This window comes from Tachypleus tridentatus, chromosome 8 (assembly GCF_004210375.1).
Source record: "Tachypleus tridentatus isolate NWPU-2018 chromosome 8, ASM421037v1, whole genome shotgun sequence".
Classification (NCBI taxonomy): Eukaryota; Metazoa; Arthropoda; class Merostomata; order Xiphosura; family Limulidae; genus Tachypleus; species Tachypleus tridentatus.
In genome coordinates, this window is record NC_134832.1 from 25,535,409 (window position 1) to 25,554,215 (window position 18,807).

The 18,807-nt window shown below is 31.5% G+C and overlaps 1 protein-coding gene across 37 annotated transcripts in view; it reads left to right on the top strand.

Moving 5' to 3' along the window:
• LOC143258707 (uncharacterized) overlaps positions 1 to 15,329 on the top strand; it is a 58,403-nt gene extending 43,074 nt beyond the window's left edge. For 20 of the 37 annotated variants that reach the window (XR_013032518.1, XR_013032515.1, XR_013032494.1 and 17 more), the window contains 2 exons: positions 2,519 to 6,510; positions 8,102 to 10,060. Coding sequence is in view for 7 of the 37 variants with exons in the window: in XM_076518171.1 (XP_076374286.1) it covers positions 8,102 to 8,496 (395 nt within the window). In the remaining 30 variants the exon portion in view is untranslated. Of the gene's footprint in view, positions 1 to 2,518; positions 6,511 to 8,101; positions 10,363 to 15,154 lie in introns of those variants that run through there. The other 17 variants (XR_013032509.1, XR_013032498.1, XR_013032511.1 and 14 more) reach the window with 5 other exon arrangements.
• The last annotated feature ends 3,478 nt before the right edge of the window (positions 15,330 to 18,807 follow it).

An 18,807-nucleotide genomic window follows, 5' to 3' on the forward strand; every position in this document is an offset into this window, starting at 1 on the left:
TTAAATGCTAAAAAAGTTTTATTTTTATTTTCCCTTTTCTTATTTTCGTCTTTTGAAGCTTTACTCAAATAACTGATTGAGTCTAACAACGCAAAATGCATATTTTTTCTTTATGTTCATTGGCCTTAAGATTTTGGCCAGTAATGTGTGTGTGTTTTGTAGCATAGTAATTTTTATAGAAAATGGTTGATGACAAGCCAGAAAAAAATGACATAATCTATTAAAGAATCTTGATAAAACTTTCTTATGTTAAAGATATTTCCTAAAATGTCGTGTAAATTGTTTTATTAAAGTTTGCTGTATTGTGTGCCATTCTCTTTTGTGGCTTGTTTCCCTAAATAATTAATGTGAACAAATTAGTTTCAGTATTAAACTAGCATGGGTACAGTTTTGTTACCTGTAAATATCAACATGAGACCTTAGCTGTAATCAGTCAGTATCTTTTGAAATAAAAACCTGAATAATACATTTACAAATGACCAAGTTTAGGTGAGTTAAGAAACAAATCTGAAGACTAGTAAGTACCTTTTAAAATTTAAATACAAAAATATTTCTAATTACTTAAGCAGTTTGACTTAAGTACTGTAGAATTGATGTGTCATTTTGTGATATTTATTTAGTGTATTCACAAAGAAAAATGTGAAACATGTTACAGGTTACATACCTGTATAACTCTATGGAGTCTTGCCTTAAAAAATACAGTTACTGATTTTTATAGAATTTTTTAATCATCCCAAAGCATATGTTTTTATTTGCTAAGAACTTATCATTTGAAAATATAAATAGAAAAGTTTTTTCTTCCTTTATCTATCTTGAAGATTTATTATTACAGGCTTATATTTACATCATGTACTGTGAGGTCATTAAAGGAAAGAAACAACTGTGCAAAAAGCTTTATGCAAAGTTCACCATGAGATGGAGTAAAATTACAATTTATTTATAAACTAGGAATTTTGTATAGTTCCTTTTAACATGCATTTTATTCATGAAAATATTCTTAGGTTAAATTGTATATACATGTTGGAAATTTGAGGATTTTTTAAAAATATAACAGGGCACTGGGTAAGTTTTTTAAGTACAGATAGTATGGTAGCAGTGGCAAACTATATCAGTAACTCAGTTCTTTACTGAATTATAGTTTTATCTTGTTCAAGAGATTTATCTAAGTAAAATAATGTATTCATTAAAAGTAAACTATAAATATATATGAGATATAACTTAATAAATTTAACTTGATCAAGATTATTTGCAAAAATAATGTCACCTTGTCACAATTTTGAAAAGTCAGGTCTTTAGATCATTGATAAATCTTTTATAATTTCTGTAGTGTTTTTACAATTAACAGCTGCAAGTGCTGACTACTGCAATTGGAAAACTAGTTGGAATTGACTGAATATATAAAATGGAGCTTCCTGATCAATAAAAAAGTTGAAATTCTAAAATGAAATGAAGTATTTTGAATGTTTTTTTTTTATTTCAAGAAGTGACAATGAAGGTTTAGAAGTTTCATGACGTAAAAAGTGGTAGAAAACGAAACAAAATTACATGGATTTTTTGAAGTAAAAACTAGATATTTAATAAATTTGTTTTAAGTTTCATATTTAAGTTGGTTAATTATGTCAGTTATGAGAAAGAAAAAGGAGGAATTTAGTGACCTTCAGTAGTCCAGAAAGTGTTATATAATCACTCATCACAAAGATTCTGCCCTTATTTTTTATCACTTGAATTGTAGTACTCATTAGCTATAAATGAAAGGTGAAATAAGTGCACAGTACTAATGAAAATGATGGAGATGAACTACACACCAAAGAGAACTAAAACATTATGCGTTATGTAATTTTATGCACACAGTGCATTTTACAAATAAAATAAACCATTGGATGTAAAACATCACAATTTAAAGATTTCTCTTTATGATCAAATGTAGCTGACTGTCTCATCCAACTTTGTAGTTCCATTTTTTTTATTAAATGTTTGCATGAGGCACTAGTAATTTATTTTCACGTAACGAGAACACTTTTTTTTTATATTTAAGAATATTCAAGTTCCTTAGGCAAAGTAAAAAGTCACTTGAGTCTATGTAACAAAGCAGAATTAGGTATATGCTATAGGATTATTAATACTAATTGGTGAATCTCATTGTTTATTTAAGAGAGATTAGCCAAAACATGAGTCTGTTTCCACTATACAGTAATAGCTACAGTACTTATGATTGTGATGCAATTATTACTTCATTTTTAGTTCAGATAAATGTTTTATTAATTGCATTCAACATCATGTTAAAAGAAAAAAATTGCTTTGAAAATTGTAAGGGACCATAATAGGCTAGCATACTTAAATGGTTTTGTATATATTTTGCCTTATGAACTAACTGACTAATAACCAGATGAGGTTCTATAGTTAATTTGGGATAATTCAGGGGGTTGTAATATGGTATTATATGAGTTTGGAATAAATATATGTGCACTTTTTTCTTTTTTTTTCTCAACGAACCTTATAAAATATTTTCATTTTACAGGACCTTCTGTTGTGCAGTGGGAAAACAGAGAAGTAACAGATGGATTAGGTTTATTTTGTTCTATTTGCTTTCAGTATTTTAACAAAAAGAAAGGTTTAAAACAGCACTTAACAATGCATAATAAAAACAAACACAAGTGTAACATATGTAATAAAGAGTTTAAATGGCAAACCAGTCTATTCAGACACATGAGAGTTGATCATAAGTAATATATAAATTTCATTGATAGCACCTTGAACTGCACCTGTTGTTTTTGTAAACTTCAAACTGTGTTGAAACCAAGAAAATCCATACAATTTTGATTAACACTCCTACGAAAAGTGGGGCCTAATAGGCCCCAGAGCAACTTGAAAGGTTATTAATATTAGGCTAATAATTTTGTATTTAAATGAAATTGCCATTTAAATCCATTAATGATTGGATTAACGAGATTCCCACTGTCCCTATCTACTATCTAGCGAAACCACAGCCAGGGGAACGGGCTTGGAGAAATCAGGACTAGAAACGTCTTTTCGTAGGAGTGTTAAGCATGATTTAATGTGGTAGTGTTTATATATATAATATTGACTGTTAGAATCTTCACAGATAATGTTTTCCTATTTGTAATTGTTTTTGTTCCTTTTATTAGTGGTGAATTAGGTGTAATTCATGTTTTTCTTTTCATATTATAAATGCTACTAATCACATATTGTAATTTAGTGAAAAAAAATTGTAGAAAGTTATTGAGAAGATAACATCATTTTATTTGCTCTGAGGAAAAAAATTTGTATTTTTCCCTTTTGAGTGAGATTTCTAAAGTAATTTTAAAACTCATGTGCACTATAGATACTGTATTATTGTTCAATAGAGTAATAAACGTTTGTTTTATCTTTTACATAACTATTTTATATAATTTCTCGACATGGATGTGATGTAGTTAACAATTAATTACACTATGTAACACAAATTTTGTTCTTGGATAGTGTGTGTTATTTCTTTACTGCTTATGTTGTAAAAGTACAGAAAATGGCCATTATTCTTTTCAAACCTTGCTTTTGTGATCTGGATAATGAAATTTAGAAATTAACCTATTTTCTATGTAAAAATGGGCAAATTTGCACATTTTCATTTACATAAGGTCTCAATAAAACAACATATGAATCTAGATTTACATATATTTTATACTAAAGTTATACAAAAATGAACAAAAATGACTATTGTTTTTAGATTTTTAATTGTAATGTAAATCACTTTCATGTATCAGTTCCAAAATATAGTCTCCCATTATGTATTCATTATAAGCTCCTTGGTAGAGGCATTCAAAGTCTTGTATATCTTGGTGGAAGTGCTCGTCTTGCACCTCTGAGTATGCTCCCATGTTCTCCTTGAACTTATCAAAATGAGTGTTAAGGATATGAAATTTCAGGAACCTCCTGCAGCGTATTTTGCCATAGTTCTTCACCATAGTGTCAACCAGTTCCATTTAATTTTTGGCTTTCTGATTGGCCAATAAGCCCCAACCCACTGCAACAAAGCTGCCCCAAGCTATTTTTCCTTCTTACTGAGCTTCTTGGGTAATTCTGTCAACTCCAGGATCTTCTTTATTTGTGGTCCAGTGAAAACACCAGTTTTGACCTTTGCCTCAGACAGCTTAGGGAATAAGTATCAAAGGCACTTGCAGGCTGCAGACTCCTTATCAAGAGTTGTGACAAATTGTTTCATAAGACCCAATTTTATGTGCAATGGTGGGAACAACAATAGTGGCTCACACTTTGCATTGTGCCTCCCTACAGAGAACTCAGTCTGTTATGGCCAGTGCTTCCTGTTGTAGCACACTGCAGTATCCCTGCTGTCCCAAAGGCAAAGATAACAGGGAAACTTGGTAAAGTATCCCTGGTGATCCAGGGTTTATCTTGATCTCCAACATGCATTCTGAAATCTGCCTTGTAGGCTTCACACATTTTAGCAGATGCTGTCACAGAGTAATTATTTGGCAAAAACTAGTAACAAAATGTGACATTCCAGTTAATACCAAATTTATTCAAAAACCAGACACAAAACTAAGATCTATATTATGTACAAACTACACGTACAAACACCACACAAACATTATTTATAAAATACAATGTGATAACTGCCACGACTTCTATATTGGAGAAACAAGTAGAAAAGTGGAATTCAGATTCGAAGAACACAAAAAGTCGCCTTCACATGTTTTCGAACACTGCAAATCAAATAAGCACAACATAATAATAGAAAACACTCAAATACTAAATAAAGAAACAAACATAAACAAATGCAAAATTAAAGAAGCCTTACTTGTACAACAAATCAAGCCAAAAATAAACCACTTCAAAGGAACACCTTTATACCTATATTAATAAATATAATCACACATCTAAGCATGCCCTCTACATTCCTACACTCAGTTACACAACCCACTTCAAACTTGTGGTCAGCTATCGGTCAGTTACCTCTTTTTTTTTTCTTTGTGAACCTGATGATGATCGAAGAAGGTCGAAATGTTGTTTGCTCCTCTACATAAAATTTTCTCATCCCATACTGGCCGTTTTACATATATATTTTTCTCTACAAGTGGGATTTATTGTCATCACTGATTATTACTTTCCCTTATACATAGCAGAATGCATCTGGAGAATGCTAACAGTTTCTTGATGCCATCTTTGATAAAATCAGATAGGTCTATGTGTTCACTTAGGCAGTTAGAACTGAACTGAAGTGTGAGCCCCTGTATATATATTACTATGGAAAGTTCTTGAAAATTCTCATAAGTTCTACAACATTCTTGAAAATTCAAGAAATTCTCTATCAGCTATTTAGCACTTAATCTACCTGGAATGTTCTGGAAAATGGGTTAATTTTAAAATTTCATTACCCAATTGGGAATAACACTTTCTGCCTAAAGTAAATGGAAAAGACCTATTTTTCTCTTCAAACTTTACTTTTGTTAAAAATTTTGTTACATAGTGTTATCAGTGAGATTCCAACATCTAATATTTTATCTGTAACACAATTAATTAAAGAAATAGATTGAGACCACTTATTTCTGTGGTGAGTGATAGTACAGTATTGAGAGTTTGTAAAATGGATGTGGTTAAGCATTTGTATCATTTTATCAGGTTTATGCAATTTGTAAAAGGTTATTTATTAAAGCTGTAAATAAATGAGTGAGTATTAAAAAGTACAGAATATGTGTGCAGTTATTAGTTGAAAGTGTTTAAAAATTCAGATTTGATAATGTGGAACCTTGTAAAGTGTCAAGGTAACAAGAGTCATGGAACATCATATAATGAAAGGTGATAATTTCATTGGTGCACTTTCTACTCCACTTAATTATAGACTGCTATAAACAAGGCCTTTTCCTCAATAGTGTATTAATTATGACCATGTTTAAAATCTTTGCTTAAAAGGGTATTTGTATCATTCATATTCATAACAAAAATTATTATATTTAGTTGTTGTTATTGGCAGACTTTTCTTTAGCTTGCATTTATTGTCTTCAGCTACTGAAAAGGTCTATCCACTGCTGATTAAAAATATGGAACAACTTTAAATATATAACAAGGAGTATGTATAACCAAAATATCACTGGTACTGGTGGTATAGAATTCCTGCTTTTTAATTTATAAGTAAAGTGTTTAGAATCATATGAAGATATTAATTGCTACTAACATTAAATTACTCTTTTTTACAATAAAAGCTGTATGCTAAGAAAATATTCAAAAGTATTTTTTTTTTTTTTTATCTTAATGTAATTCATGTGTGTTTTGTTTTACTTGCAGGGATGCGTACCCAGTGTTTTCTCTGTGAAAGATGGTTTTCTTCAAACTCCAACATGAGAAGGCATATTCGAGATCAGCATAACAACCTGGCCATTCATAAGTGTCATATCTGTGAGAAAGCATGGTCAAGAAGGGATAAACTAAGAAGACACATGCGAGGAGTTCACCAGATCATTAACTGCTGACATAAGTGTATATATAATAGCATTGGTAATACTGGAACTGTTTCGAATTAGTGGATAATTGCATTGATTATGGTGGTATTGTACCAGTAACAATAAATTCATATAGACACTGAAAACTTCTTTGTCAGATAATGTTCCAGGTTCTTGTGAAAGTAATTTCTTTTTCCCTTATAGCACTTTTTACTATTTCTTTGCACTGTGTCTTAACTTCATTGTTTAAACTTGATGTCGTTGCTTTCGGTTTTTGGTCATTTCACTGACATGTTTTTAATTTATGATTTGTGAAAAAAGGTTTTGTATTTTTAATGTTTATGTATATGTTATATAGGTAATATTAGTATAAGATTTACATATAGTAGTTTCTTTCCTAAATGGTATTTATACCCTGTATGTATGTAAATAAATTTTATTCTAGTTATATTTCTATTACTTTGTTATTTAAGAAACTTAATATTTTTTTTTGTCCTTATAAACTTTCACATGCAAAAGTAGGCTATTAACAGCAAACTACATGAATATTTCATCCATGTACAGTGGTATAATATTGTATATTGAATACTGAATTAATTAATTAACTAAGCAAATTTTATAACAGTTTTGATAAGAGTTTTGTTACAAAATTACTAGGCAAATAATGTCTTATTTAGAGAACACTGTTGTGATAAACTGATTTATGACTGAAATGTCATCTTGTTAACAATACATTTGTTTATACTGTTAACACTGCATGTTACTTCTGTTATGTAATTTGTGGTAATTGTAAAAGATTTTAGAAACTACAAGGTTGTGAATAAATTAGGTCTGTGAAATATGTGTGTATTTAAAATAGTGTGAAGTAAATGCTTTGTTAAAATAACATCAACAGTAACAGAAAATCCATACTTCAGAATGCACATTATATTTCGTGTTCATTGATTTTGGGTTGGATTCATAAGTGATATTCTAGAAACTATATGTATACACACACACACAAACCATTATGTGCTTGAAAAATATGTTCTGCATTGGTTTAAGAAATTTTAAAACAATAACATGAATTATTTTCATGTTTCAGAATACAGAGGTAGTTTTAAAAATCAAGCTTGTCATATGTTTTTGGAGTGTTTAAGATAACAGTTAACTGAACACAAACAGTTCTCATGTTTTGAGTTATATATGAAAGCTATGTTACTAAACATGAAAAAATTACTTTACTTGATTTATTTAAAATTACCAACATTTCAGTAGATTAACCCCAGATTTTTTTTTCAAAACTGAAAATTAGTGACATAATTTTGTGATGTGTGAGGGTATGTGAGAGTACTTTCACCCAAAGCTATGGAAGTATTTACTGTACGTTAGTTTTAAGGTATATTTGAAAGCAATAAATTGTTTAAAATAATGCATAATGTTGAGTGTGCTATAGCATCAGCTTATTATTCTGAAATATTTAGTAAAGAGTTGTACTTCTGTTAAGATGACTATAATGTTTCATTTTAGTGCTAGTTGATAATTATCTGTATTAATGATTTTTTTCTTCAGAAAGTATAATTCATTATTTCTTACTTAAGTAGATAAACCATATAATGAGTAATTACACGTTTTCTAAATTTTTAATACCTGTTATTTTTATGTAGAACATAAAGAAGAATTTATCTTGGAATGTGATATTTGCCACTACAGCATACCATCATACCGAGAGTACTCTCTTCACAGACAACTTCATCTTTCTCAGCCTCAAGGCTTTGTGTGTCACTTATGTTACACTGTAATCAGCAGGAAAGATCACTTGTTACGCCACATGAGAACCCGTCATCCTCCAAGTGGAGAGTTTCCAGTTTGTACAATTTGTTCCAGATCATTCCGAGGCAGAAAATCATTAGCTCGCCATATGCGTGCTCGTCACATACAGTTAGCGGCCAGAGGAGATGGAAAAGGAAACCCAACAGTGTTGAGCGCAACTGAAAAAGTTGAAGATGGCTTCACCAGTGACAACAATACATTTACTGGATCATTTGAAAATAACCAGTGACCAAATGTTGAAAAAAAAACTGTGGTAAAGGAGCTTTCTCTTTAAACAGCATTTGGTTAAAAAAGAACATTCACCATATATATATAATATATATATATAGACACACACACGTGTTGTAAATTTTTTGCAGTAACTAACTCAAAGATGCAGTTGAATTTAAATTTTAAATAGAAGTAATTTGATATTTAGCACCTTTGAATATTAAAATATTCACAGCGTAATATGGTGAATTTGATATTGGTAGTGTACAGAGTGATGTGAAAGCATGTGAAGTATTGTACTTAACATATGATGTAATGGTAATTGAAGTTATATGGATAAACTAATGTTTTTGTGTGTTATTAATGTCTCACCATGTATACATATAATTCTCTTGGTTTACTGATTACAGTTTTAAGAATGCATGATCCTTTAAAATAAATAGGATAAAAATGTAGGTAAATTAAGAACCAACAATAAACAAATACCTTTATAAACAACTTTTCTTTCCCTAAAAAAGATGGTTGTACTCACAGATAGTCCCTCAACTGTCTTAACTTTTGAGTTGTTCTAGAATTGCTATTTAAATAAAGGAACAAAGTGCACCATAAGTGTTATTATGCCTAGTTATTGCATAAAGCTATTTTATATTTTTAGGTTTTTTTTAAACATCTTATATGTTGTATCTAGTATGATTTGTATGTGCTTCATTTATTCAACTTTCAACGTTTCAATTAAATGTAACTATAAGAACTTCAGAAAGGATATAATTATTGATATTGCATTATTTTTGGAAACTGAAAAATGGACTAACATTCAACTTTAACAACCAGACAAAAGAGGATATATAAAGTATGGTGCTTCAGAAAATGTTTTGTAAAGTTGAATAAATGAAGCATATACAAATCATACGAGACACATATAAGATTAAAAAAAAAACCTAAAAATATAAAATAGTGCCAAAACTTTATACCAATCATGCAATACAGTTTGAAAATTATTTTTTCCCATTCTTTGAAAGTCTATACAATTTGTTTCCAGTCTTTTAACAGCCTGACTCTTCAGAAGTAATTGTGTGGCTAGTATGATACACTGTGAAAGTTTTTAATGAAACTTGCTTATAAAAAGGGAATTTATTTAGTGTTTAATACAAATGGAAATGTTTAATGAGTTTCTGTGGGATATAAGTGGTTTCTTATTTTTTGCAATCAGAATTATTTCTTTATCAGGTAATTTCTCCTGTATAGTTCTTTTTGTTAGAAACATCAAAATGCAGTTAGTAGTCTTTCACTAGCACATACATTTTCAATTGAAATTTTATTACTAGAAATCTATGTAGACCTAGCTTTTAGCCTTAATTTTTCATAAATAAAAGAATACATCTACTGAAAAAACAAAGGCCTTGCCAAGCTTGAGTTTTTAAGTGTATTTTTGTGTAGGTCAGGTGAATTATTACATAGTACTTGTAACATCTTGATTCTAAATGTCATAATGTTTACTTATTTTTAGAGTAGAAGATAGATAGAAGTGTAGTTTGCAAGAAAGTAACTAAGATTACAGAAAATTAAAAGCTATTTTTCAAGAATCATCGTTTCAATAATTATATATATTTTGTACATTAATTTTATGACTCACTATATTTTTCTCAGGTTCAGTTATTAATAATATCAAGTAAGAGTAACCCTGCAAGTAACTAGACTTCAAACTGGAGAACATTAGTGGAGTCAAAACTAAAGGTTTGACATGCTGTTGAACACATTAAAACCATTCCATATTTACAAACAGGGGAGAGTGAAGAGTGAAGAAAATTCTCTAGAACTGTTTTAGATTGAGAAATTATGACATAAACGGAAGTCATTACCAAGTCACTAGTTTTCCACAGTACAGGTAATGATAATTTAGACTTAATTAAACATGGCAATACTACCTATAAGAAATGCTTAAGCAGGTCTAAAGTCATTACTCTACTTTTTTGATTTTCCTGTGTAGAAAGTGTACAAGTTCTCTTAAATCTGAACAGTTTTCATTAGATACACATTTTACCTTATTAAGCTGAAAGAGAAGAAAAAATACTATTATTTCCAGGCACAAAAGAATTATAAAGACATAATAAATGTAAGATATTGGACATTTTCAATTTTCTGTTCCTGTTTTGTATGGTTATTATTATTAGAGATAACACTTACAACTTGGAATTCATAGTAATGTGGGGTTCTTGATTTGTTTAGCCATGTCTAAAACCAACTCAATCATAATTAAAGAAACAAAATGTTTATTGTTTTTGTTTCATCCATCAAAACAAAGAAAGGAATAGGCGTAATATTATTGTTAAAAAAAATTTTAAACAGAAACATTCTGTAAGAAAATTGTAGCCGAGTATGATTTTTATCACTAATATAAAACAGTTTATTGTGAATACTTAACTAATTGTACAAGAGACTAATCTTTTACAAATATATCCATACTCTGTACTGGCTTATAAAATGATCCTCACAAGGAAGAAAGTGAGAAAGAACTTGCCTAATATATATTTTACATTTACCCTTGAACTGTATCAGGATCTTCTAACCTGATGTAGCTATTTGTGTAAATTATGAATCTAAGGATTTATGGCTTATGATTAGTTGCCATTAAAAGATACTCCACACTTGGTGGTTGTGAGGTACTGTTCACTAGCTCTTTAGTCTCTTAGTTCAAAATTAGAGACAAGTTTCATAACAGAATGCACACTTGCGATCTGCAAATTGTGAGTCAAGTGCTCTAACCATTAGTCCCACACAGACAAGGGAATTCAGTTCCATAGATATAATTACAAAACAGGGTGTGAAAAACCCAGGTCAACAACTTAGTTTTAACAAATCCTGAACTGGTAGGTAAAATGTAGATAGAATTAAATATTAATACTGTAATTGAGTAAAATAAAATTATCAAAACAGCAAGCTAGCATTTACAACTATATTAAATATATTCTCAAAATTAAACACTCCACTTAAAAAAGGAAAACTAGTGTGAAAATTTTAAACATTTAAGGAACTATACACAGATGTTTCTCTAATACTGTAGTTACGATTTTCATTCTATATGTTCTTAATTACAGCCTAAATGTGGCTTCATTTTCAGGTTTCCATACAAGCAAACAACTCTCAACTTTTAACTGTTATCCAAATAGTGTTTTGCAGAATTTCCTGAATCTCTTGTTTTATAGTGGCTCAGCAGTAGTTCTGGAGAGTTATTGTGCAAAAAAATTGGGTTTTAATACTTTTATCATGAACAGCACATTGTATTCTATATACAACACTGCCATAATAGCGAGTCTTGCAAACATGAGTGGATTATACTGCTTAGGTCATGCTGGTCATTTTAGTGACTTTTTTAGAAAACTTCTATTTATGTCAATAGATTTCCATGATTTGCTGACCTTCTGTGATAGGTAACTCGGTTACTGGATGCTACTACATGTGTCCTTCTCCAGTTGTTTGCAAAAGTAACTGTAATTTATCATCCATTCTCTTGCCACTGGACTGTCAGATACATACGAGCAAAATACATTGGCATGGTTAATAATATAGCCTTATATGTCAAAATTTATGATTGAAAATGCTATGACAACCAGGGGTGGTGGGCACAAGAGGCCAAGTGAACATAAATTTTGTTCCTAGACAGTATGTGTTATTGCTTAATTGCTTATGGCCATTATTCCCTTCAAATTTTGCTTCTGTGACATGGATAATGAAATTTAGGAATTAATCTATTTTCTATGTAAAATTGGACAAATTTGCACATTTTCATTCACGTAAGGTCTAAATAAAACAACATATGAATCAAGATTTATACTAAAGTCATACAAAAATGTTTAGAAGTGAGTAGTTCTTTTGAAATTTGTGACTGTAATGTAAATCACTTTCATGTATCAGCCCCCAAATATGGTCTCTTTTCATGTTTTTGTTAAACGCTCCTTAGTAGTGGTGTTCAAAGTCCAGTGTATCTTGGTGGAAGCACTCGCCTTGTTCCTCTGAATATGTCCCAATATTCTTGAATTTATTAAGATGAGTGTCAAGGATATGGACTTTCAGAGACATCCTGCAGCCATTTTGCTGTAGTTCTTCACCAAATCCTCAACCAGTTCCACATAATTTTAGGCCTTGTGATTGCCCAAGAAGCCCCAAACCACTGCAAGAAAGCTGCCCCAAGCTTTTTTTTTCCCTACTGAGCTTCTTGGGGAATTCTGGGTACTCCAGGATCTTCTTTATTTTTGGTCTAATGAAGATACCAGCTGTGACCTTTGCCTCAGACAGGTTAGGGAAGAATTCTCGAAGGTCCTTGAAGGCTGCAGACTCCTTATCAAGAGCTGTGACAAATTGTTTCATAAGATTCAATTTTATGTGCAGTGGTCAGAACACCACCTTCTGGAGGTCCACTAGTGGCTCACACTTGACATTGTGCCTCCCCACATAGAACTAGGTCCGTTGTGGCAAGTGCTTCCTGTTGTAGTGTGCTGCAGTGTCCTTGCTGTCCCAAAGGAAACTTGGTAAAGCCCCCTAGGAGACCTGTCAGTAATGCCAACATTTTGAAATCTCCAATAACCTACAGCCACACTCATCATACTTCAAGGCTTCTAGCAAGGTCTTGACACTGTTGTATTCCTCTTTGAGGTGCACTGACTGAGCCAGGAGAAAAGATGGATACTTATTCCCATTATGGAGCAGCACAGCTTTGAGGCTTCTGGATGAGCTAGCAATAAAGAGGTGCCACTTTTTTGGGTTACACAGAATTACAATTGCCTCACACAGACCAGATACATTGTGGCAGAAGCTGGCATGCTGAAATATGGCTTGTAAGCTTCACACATTTTAGCAGATGCTGTCACTGAGTACTTTTTTGCTCATGTCTTGATAAATAGGCCACATACATAGCAGAATGCATCTGGAGAATGCTAACAGTTTCTTGATGCCATCTCTGATAAAATCAGATAGGTCTATGTATTCACTTAGGCAGCTAGAACTAAACTGAAGTGGTGAGCTCCTGTATATATATATTATTATGGAAAGTTCTAGAAAATTTTAAAAGGTTCTTGAAAATTCTCGTAAGTTCAAGAAAACTGTCTTTCAGCTACTCAGCACTGAATCTACCTGGAGTCTTCTGGAAAATGGGTAAATTTGAAAATTTCATTACTCAGGTCACAAATGCAAAGTTTGAAGAGAAAAATAGGTCTTTTCTATTTATTTCAGGCATAAGCAATTGGGAAATAACACTTTTTGCCCAGGAGCAAGAAAAAGTAAACATTTTGTTACATAGTGTAATCTGTCATATTTCTGAGAGATCTATCTTTATCTGGCTGCTATGGCAAAACTGTGTCTCCAGTGAGAGGGTTAAGAACTAGTGTAAAACTGGTAATAGAGAATATCTGCATTTGAATCTGCAGGAACTGCATATCACTCCTGATTCTGGGACTAGTTAGCATAAATATGTCAGTTATTAGGTTGAGGAATAATTCGTGAGCGTTTTTAAATAATTTCATTCAAGCATTACATGCAAGACTATACAATACTTCAATGCATGAACACATTACACCCAAAACATTTATTATGATACTTTATTTCATGTAATACCTAGGTATATAGTATGCATTGTTGTAAACGAAATTGCAAGAAATTAAATGCGAAAAGCAGATAGTGTCGAAAATGCTCGATTTTGTCCACTTGACATTCCATTTAATGAGCTGAAAATGAAAGCAAACATTAAAGACACATGAAAATCAAACACACCATCTATTAGAGCAAAAAAATCATCTACCAAATGACATGAAATATTTTGCGAAAGCGTTTCATTTATGAATATATTTTTTTTAACTTGAAAAAACGCTCACAAATTATTCCTCAACCCAATACTTCCCTCTGTACATGTTATACTCAAAACTACTAAACATGTTGCAGTTTTCTTTTAGTTAGTAATTTGTCTAATCACTTTATTTACATTTCTTTAATGTCAAATTTAATGCATTCATTCACCACCACAGTTGGTTTCACTGAGAAAGAACATTGTGTGCCATGAGTGAAAAAAAAAAGCTAAACACATTTAGTGTTACTACCAGTAAACCAATGACCATATCATTTTAATACCATTTGTATTATAGAAATTAAAAAGGCCATATCATGTTCTCCACTGATGTGGTTCAACATAATTGTTGTAATTTCCACTGCAAACGTGAAAATTCACAAGCTAAATCTACTCTTAGTGCCAATGAAACCCATAGGTGCATCATGCATTCTCTTGATGTGGCTTCCCTTGATATATGTATATCTTAATATCGTGACCAGTTTTCTGTGTTGTGTGTAGGTATTGATGTATATGATACATCATGTTCAGATACAAGGTAGAATTAAATCTATATCACATCTACCTATTATAGCAACATATAGAATAAATGTATTTACATAGTGTATGACAGCCTGGCAGTAGCACATGCAGCATTCATGGTTTTGATCAACTGCTGACACTTGCATCAATGCTGTTCTGTACAGTACTATATATTAAGTTATATTCAGACAACTATACTAAATGTCCATGCACATTCTCTAAGCATTTGATCATGTATATGCTAACTGGTTGTTGCAGAATTGTAAATATGCTAAGCATTTTATAAAGGTAAATGTTACATAGTATAATTTTTGTTCTTCAGTTTCAGGGTAGCACATATGAATACCTGAAATCACTTCTTCAGAAGGTGATACTGAAACCAGTACAATGATGTAGAACTGTGTGCAAACTGTTGAGTAAGATATGTAACCTAAAGATTTATGGTGTACTGTACTAAGGCTTTGTCTTAACATAAAAGTAAAATATTTTCACAGTTATTGTGTTTTTGCTTCTTGACGTTTCTGTTTTCAGCAACAGTAGCCAAGAATATAATCACACAAATAGAAACAAACCAGCAATTTTGTAACATTCACAAATATTAGTTCAAGTAAATAGATAACTTATGTGCTCACTTGTTTTTGTTTGATCTATAAGTTTAATTTATTCTCAGAATAAAAGGCTGAAACTAAATTATGTTGATATTTAAACTTAAAAGTTTTTAGTTTCATGGTTGATTGTTTAATATAAATTTCATTATGAAAATCCACTCAGTAGCTTGAAAATAGTGCCCAATTCCATCTTAGCATTTCAATGCTAATTTAACACCTATCTCCATCCCTACTGCTTTGATGTAGTGGATTCCAGGTACCTGTTTCGCAAAATTATTAAATAATCCCACTCTATAGCTTGAAAAGTACAGAAGTTGTAAGCTATAGTCTCGAAGCCAATCTAATGATCAGTTAGTTTGATGCAAGCTATATTTATTCAGAGATTAATATTTTTGTCCCAGTCAATCTCATAACCAACTGAATCATTTTAATATCTGCCTATACTTCTTTGATACATTGTAAACAACCAGAAAAATCCAATAATTATTCATTATTGGATGAGCCAAGATGACTCAACACACCACCCTCACTATTGTCAGATCAGTCAATATCTTTAATTTTTTATTCTTGTTTCTACTAATGAAGAAGAGGCTTGCCATTGACAAACAGCTATAATTCATCTTCATATAAAATAGGTTATTAATTTGAAAGACTGAGCTTTCATCATAGAACAGGATACTGATAAGATTGACTAAAAACAAGTTTCTTTCATGTTACTACCTCATGGCAAACAGTTTTTACTATTTTATTATATATCAGTATATGACTGATTCAGCTATTTGACGAACACCAATTCATGTGCATCACCTACTTAAAACCACTCTACATACACCCTTGTGCAAATTAATTAAGACAAATTGTCATTTTACAATATTTTCAGCATGGCAGCCAGTGTAGGCTTGCTGGACCTGCTGATTTCATTTAATAGTCATTTTTTTACACAGATGGCGTCATTAGCTGTGTTTTGCAGTACAGCGATCTATTTTTGGGATATATGACGAAATTTTGAGGAATATTACGTCATTTGAAATTGCGTTAGAAGGGCAAGGAAACTAGTCAAAAATCAACTTCTCACCAACTCAATGAAGAAAAAATGGTATCAATGGGGTCTGAAATACAAGAACTGAATGCAAGAACAATGGAGGGTGTTATTCAGTGACGAGACTCATTTTTTTGTACAGGGTCAAAGAAGTCTGCATGTTCACAGATCTCCAGGTGAGAAACTTAGCCTCTAGTATTTGTACAAAACTGTTACAAAGAGGAAGTGTGTGAAGAATATCCATTTAACCAATCATCAAAGAGAAAAACTATAGGGGAAGCCATCTTCTCTCTTGTTTATGGGTTTTACACCACATACAGTCTTTCTTGGATAAACTGTGGCCAGTTGTACTTTGGGAAACAACTAGGTGTCCTTGTTCCAGGTGTAATGCTTAGAGATTGCATCATACATTAGGAAGCATTGGATTAAAAGAAATTACAATCTGAAGCAAAGTGTGGTGAATGTTGTAAACTTTGGGAATAGCTTTTAACAAGCTGTTTTCCATTCTTTGTGGAGATATGGGATTTACACAAGCTAAACTGGTGCACACAGAAGTTGTCTCATGTGAAGATAGTTGCATTGTGCAGCTGAATAATGAAGTTTTTATGGTTTATGGCACTGTTACCCATCTGATATTTATTATGTATACATTGACCTTAATTTGTCACTGTAAAGTTGGAGTAGGAGACAATGTAGATAAAGTGTCTTCATTTTTGCAAAAATAATTATGCTTGTTAATCCAAGCTGTGCTAATGAGCCTTGAATAGGCAAAAATATATTGATCCTCTGTGCCACTGATTGTACTTTCAATTTTGCCTTTGGTGAAATAAAAAACTGTCCTTATTATAGAGGATCTAGCATTATTTTTATTAAATAATACAAGAACCACTAATTGATAGAACACATTATAACAATTTATGTCATGTAAGGGATTGTTCTAATGAAAATACAACAGAATTTTGACTAAAGTTAAACTCCAAATATTTAAGATGGTTATACCAGAAAACAAGCAAGGTCTTACTAAAAATGATGAAACAGTTAAAAGAAAGCCAATAAGAAAATTAAAAGATCAAGAAAAAGATATCTAGAAAATTAGAAGACAGTAAGTATTTCAAGTGCAACTTGAATGGAAATATTGCCAGAAACTGCAGACAAAGGCCCGTATGGAACAGCAACTCTTTCCAAAGGATGATGAAGAAGAGAACCATTACAGATGTTTGAGAACTGCCCACAGAAGCCAAGAATGTCAGGAATAACAGTTTTTAAGTAACTAAGGAGATAATTACCCAATAAATAGTCTTTGAGTCCAACCAGATCAACAAAACAAAGAGGAAACCAGATACTGGAAAACATGTACTTAGGTAAATTGTGGAGGTGAAATCAGCTGGGAATACTCCATCTATCATAAATGAGATATAATGTTCATTTAAGAAAGATAATCCAGGATTCCATGAGCTTATTTATGGAAAACTTTCAATTTGTTGATCAATGCTGGTTTAACAGCTACAACTGTCTCATCCAGTTTGTTTATGAAAGATGAAGAAATTGCCTTCAGAGATGAAGATAGGAGAGAGATTAATTCAATCAACAGTTTCAGTAAAAAGGGAACTTGGAAATTATTCTTATTGCAGGAAGCTTTTCTGCATCTCATGATGTATGGGTAACTGACATTGAGAACTCATTGATGTGGACACATGGTTGCAAGGTTAGGCTAGCTTAGTGGTTTATGATTGAGAAATCCTTATGTGCTAAATGGAAGTTGCTATACAAGAGGTGATACAAGGTTAGTTAAATATTGTATCAACAAGAAGTAAAATAATCATACCATGAGTCATCAGGAATAAATATGTACCTTGTGACTGGATATAGTGGAACCAAACACTTAGGTATGACCTGAAGGATTTATGACTGGAAGAACTTTCATGGATCTAAAAAATGAAGATTTCATACACGACTTTACCTGGCAAAAATGTTAATAAGAGAACGATAGAATGAAAAGTAGCTATGATGTTAATGCTGATAATACTGGACTCCATCAAGATTATATTGCATGACTGCATAATACTCCTTCAAGAAAAGAATGAAGTTAGGTAGGTGTTGGGAATGGCCATGTGTTGTATTAAAAATATTTATGTGCTTTACATAATCCAATAGGACAGATATTCCAAGCCAAAATTCATCCACTATGATTATCTTGGTAAGTTATCAATGAGAGAATGGCTTACCAAATAATAGTTATTCGTGTATTTGGCATGTAGCAGTTAAGGTATTATCTGTTAAACTATTTTGTATTTTAAATTAAGCCTATAGGTGAAAGTTACAAAAACT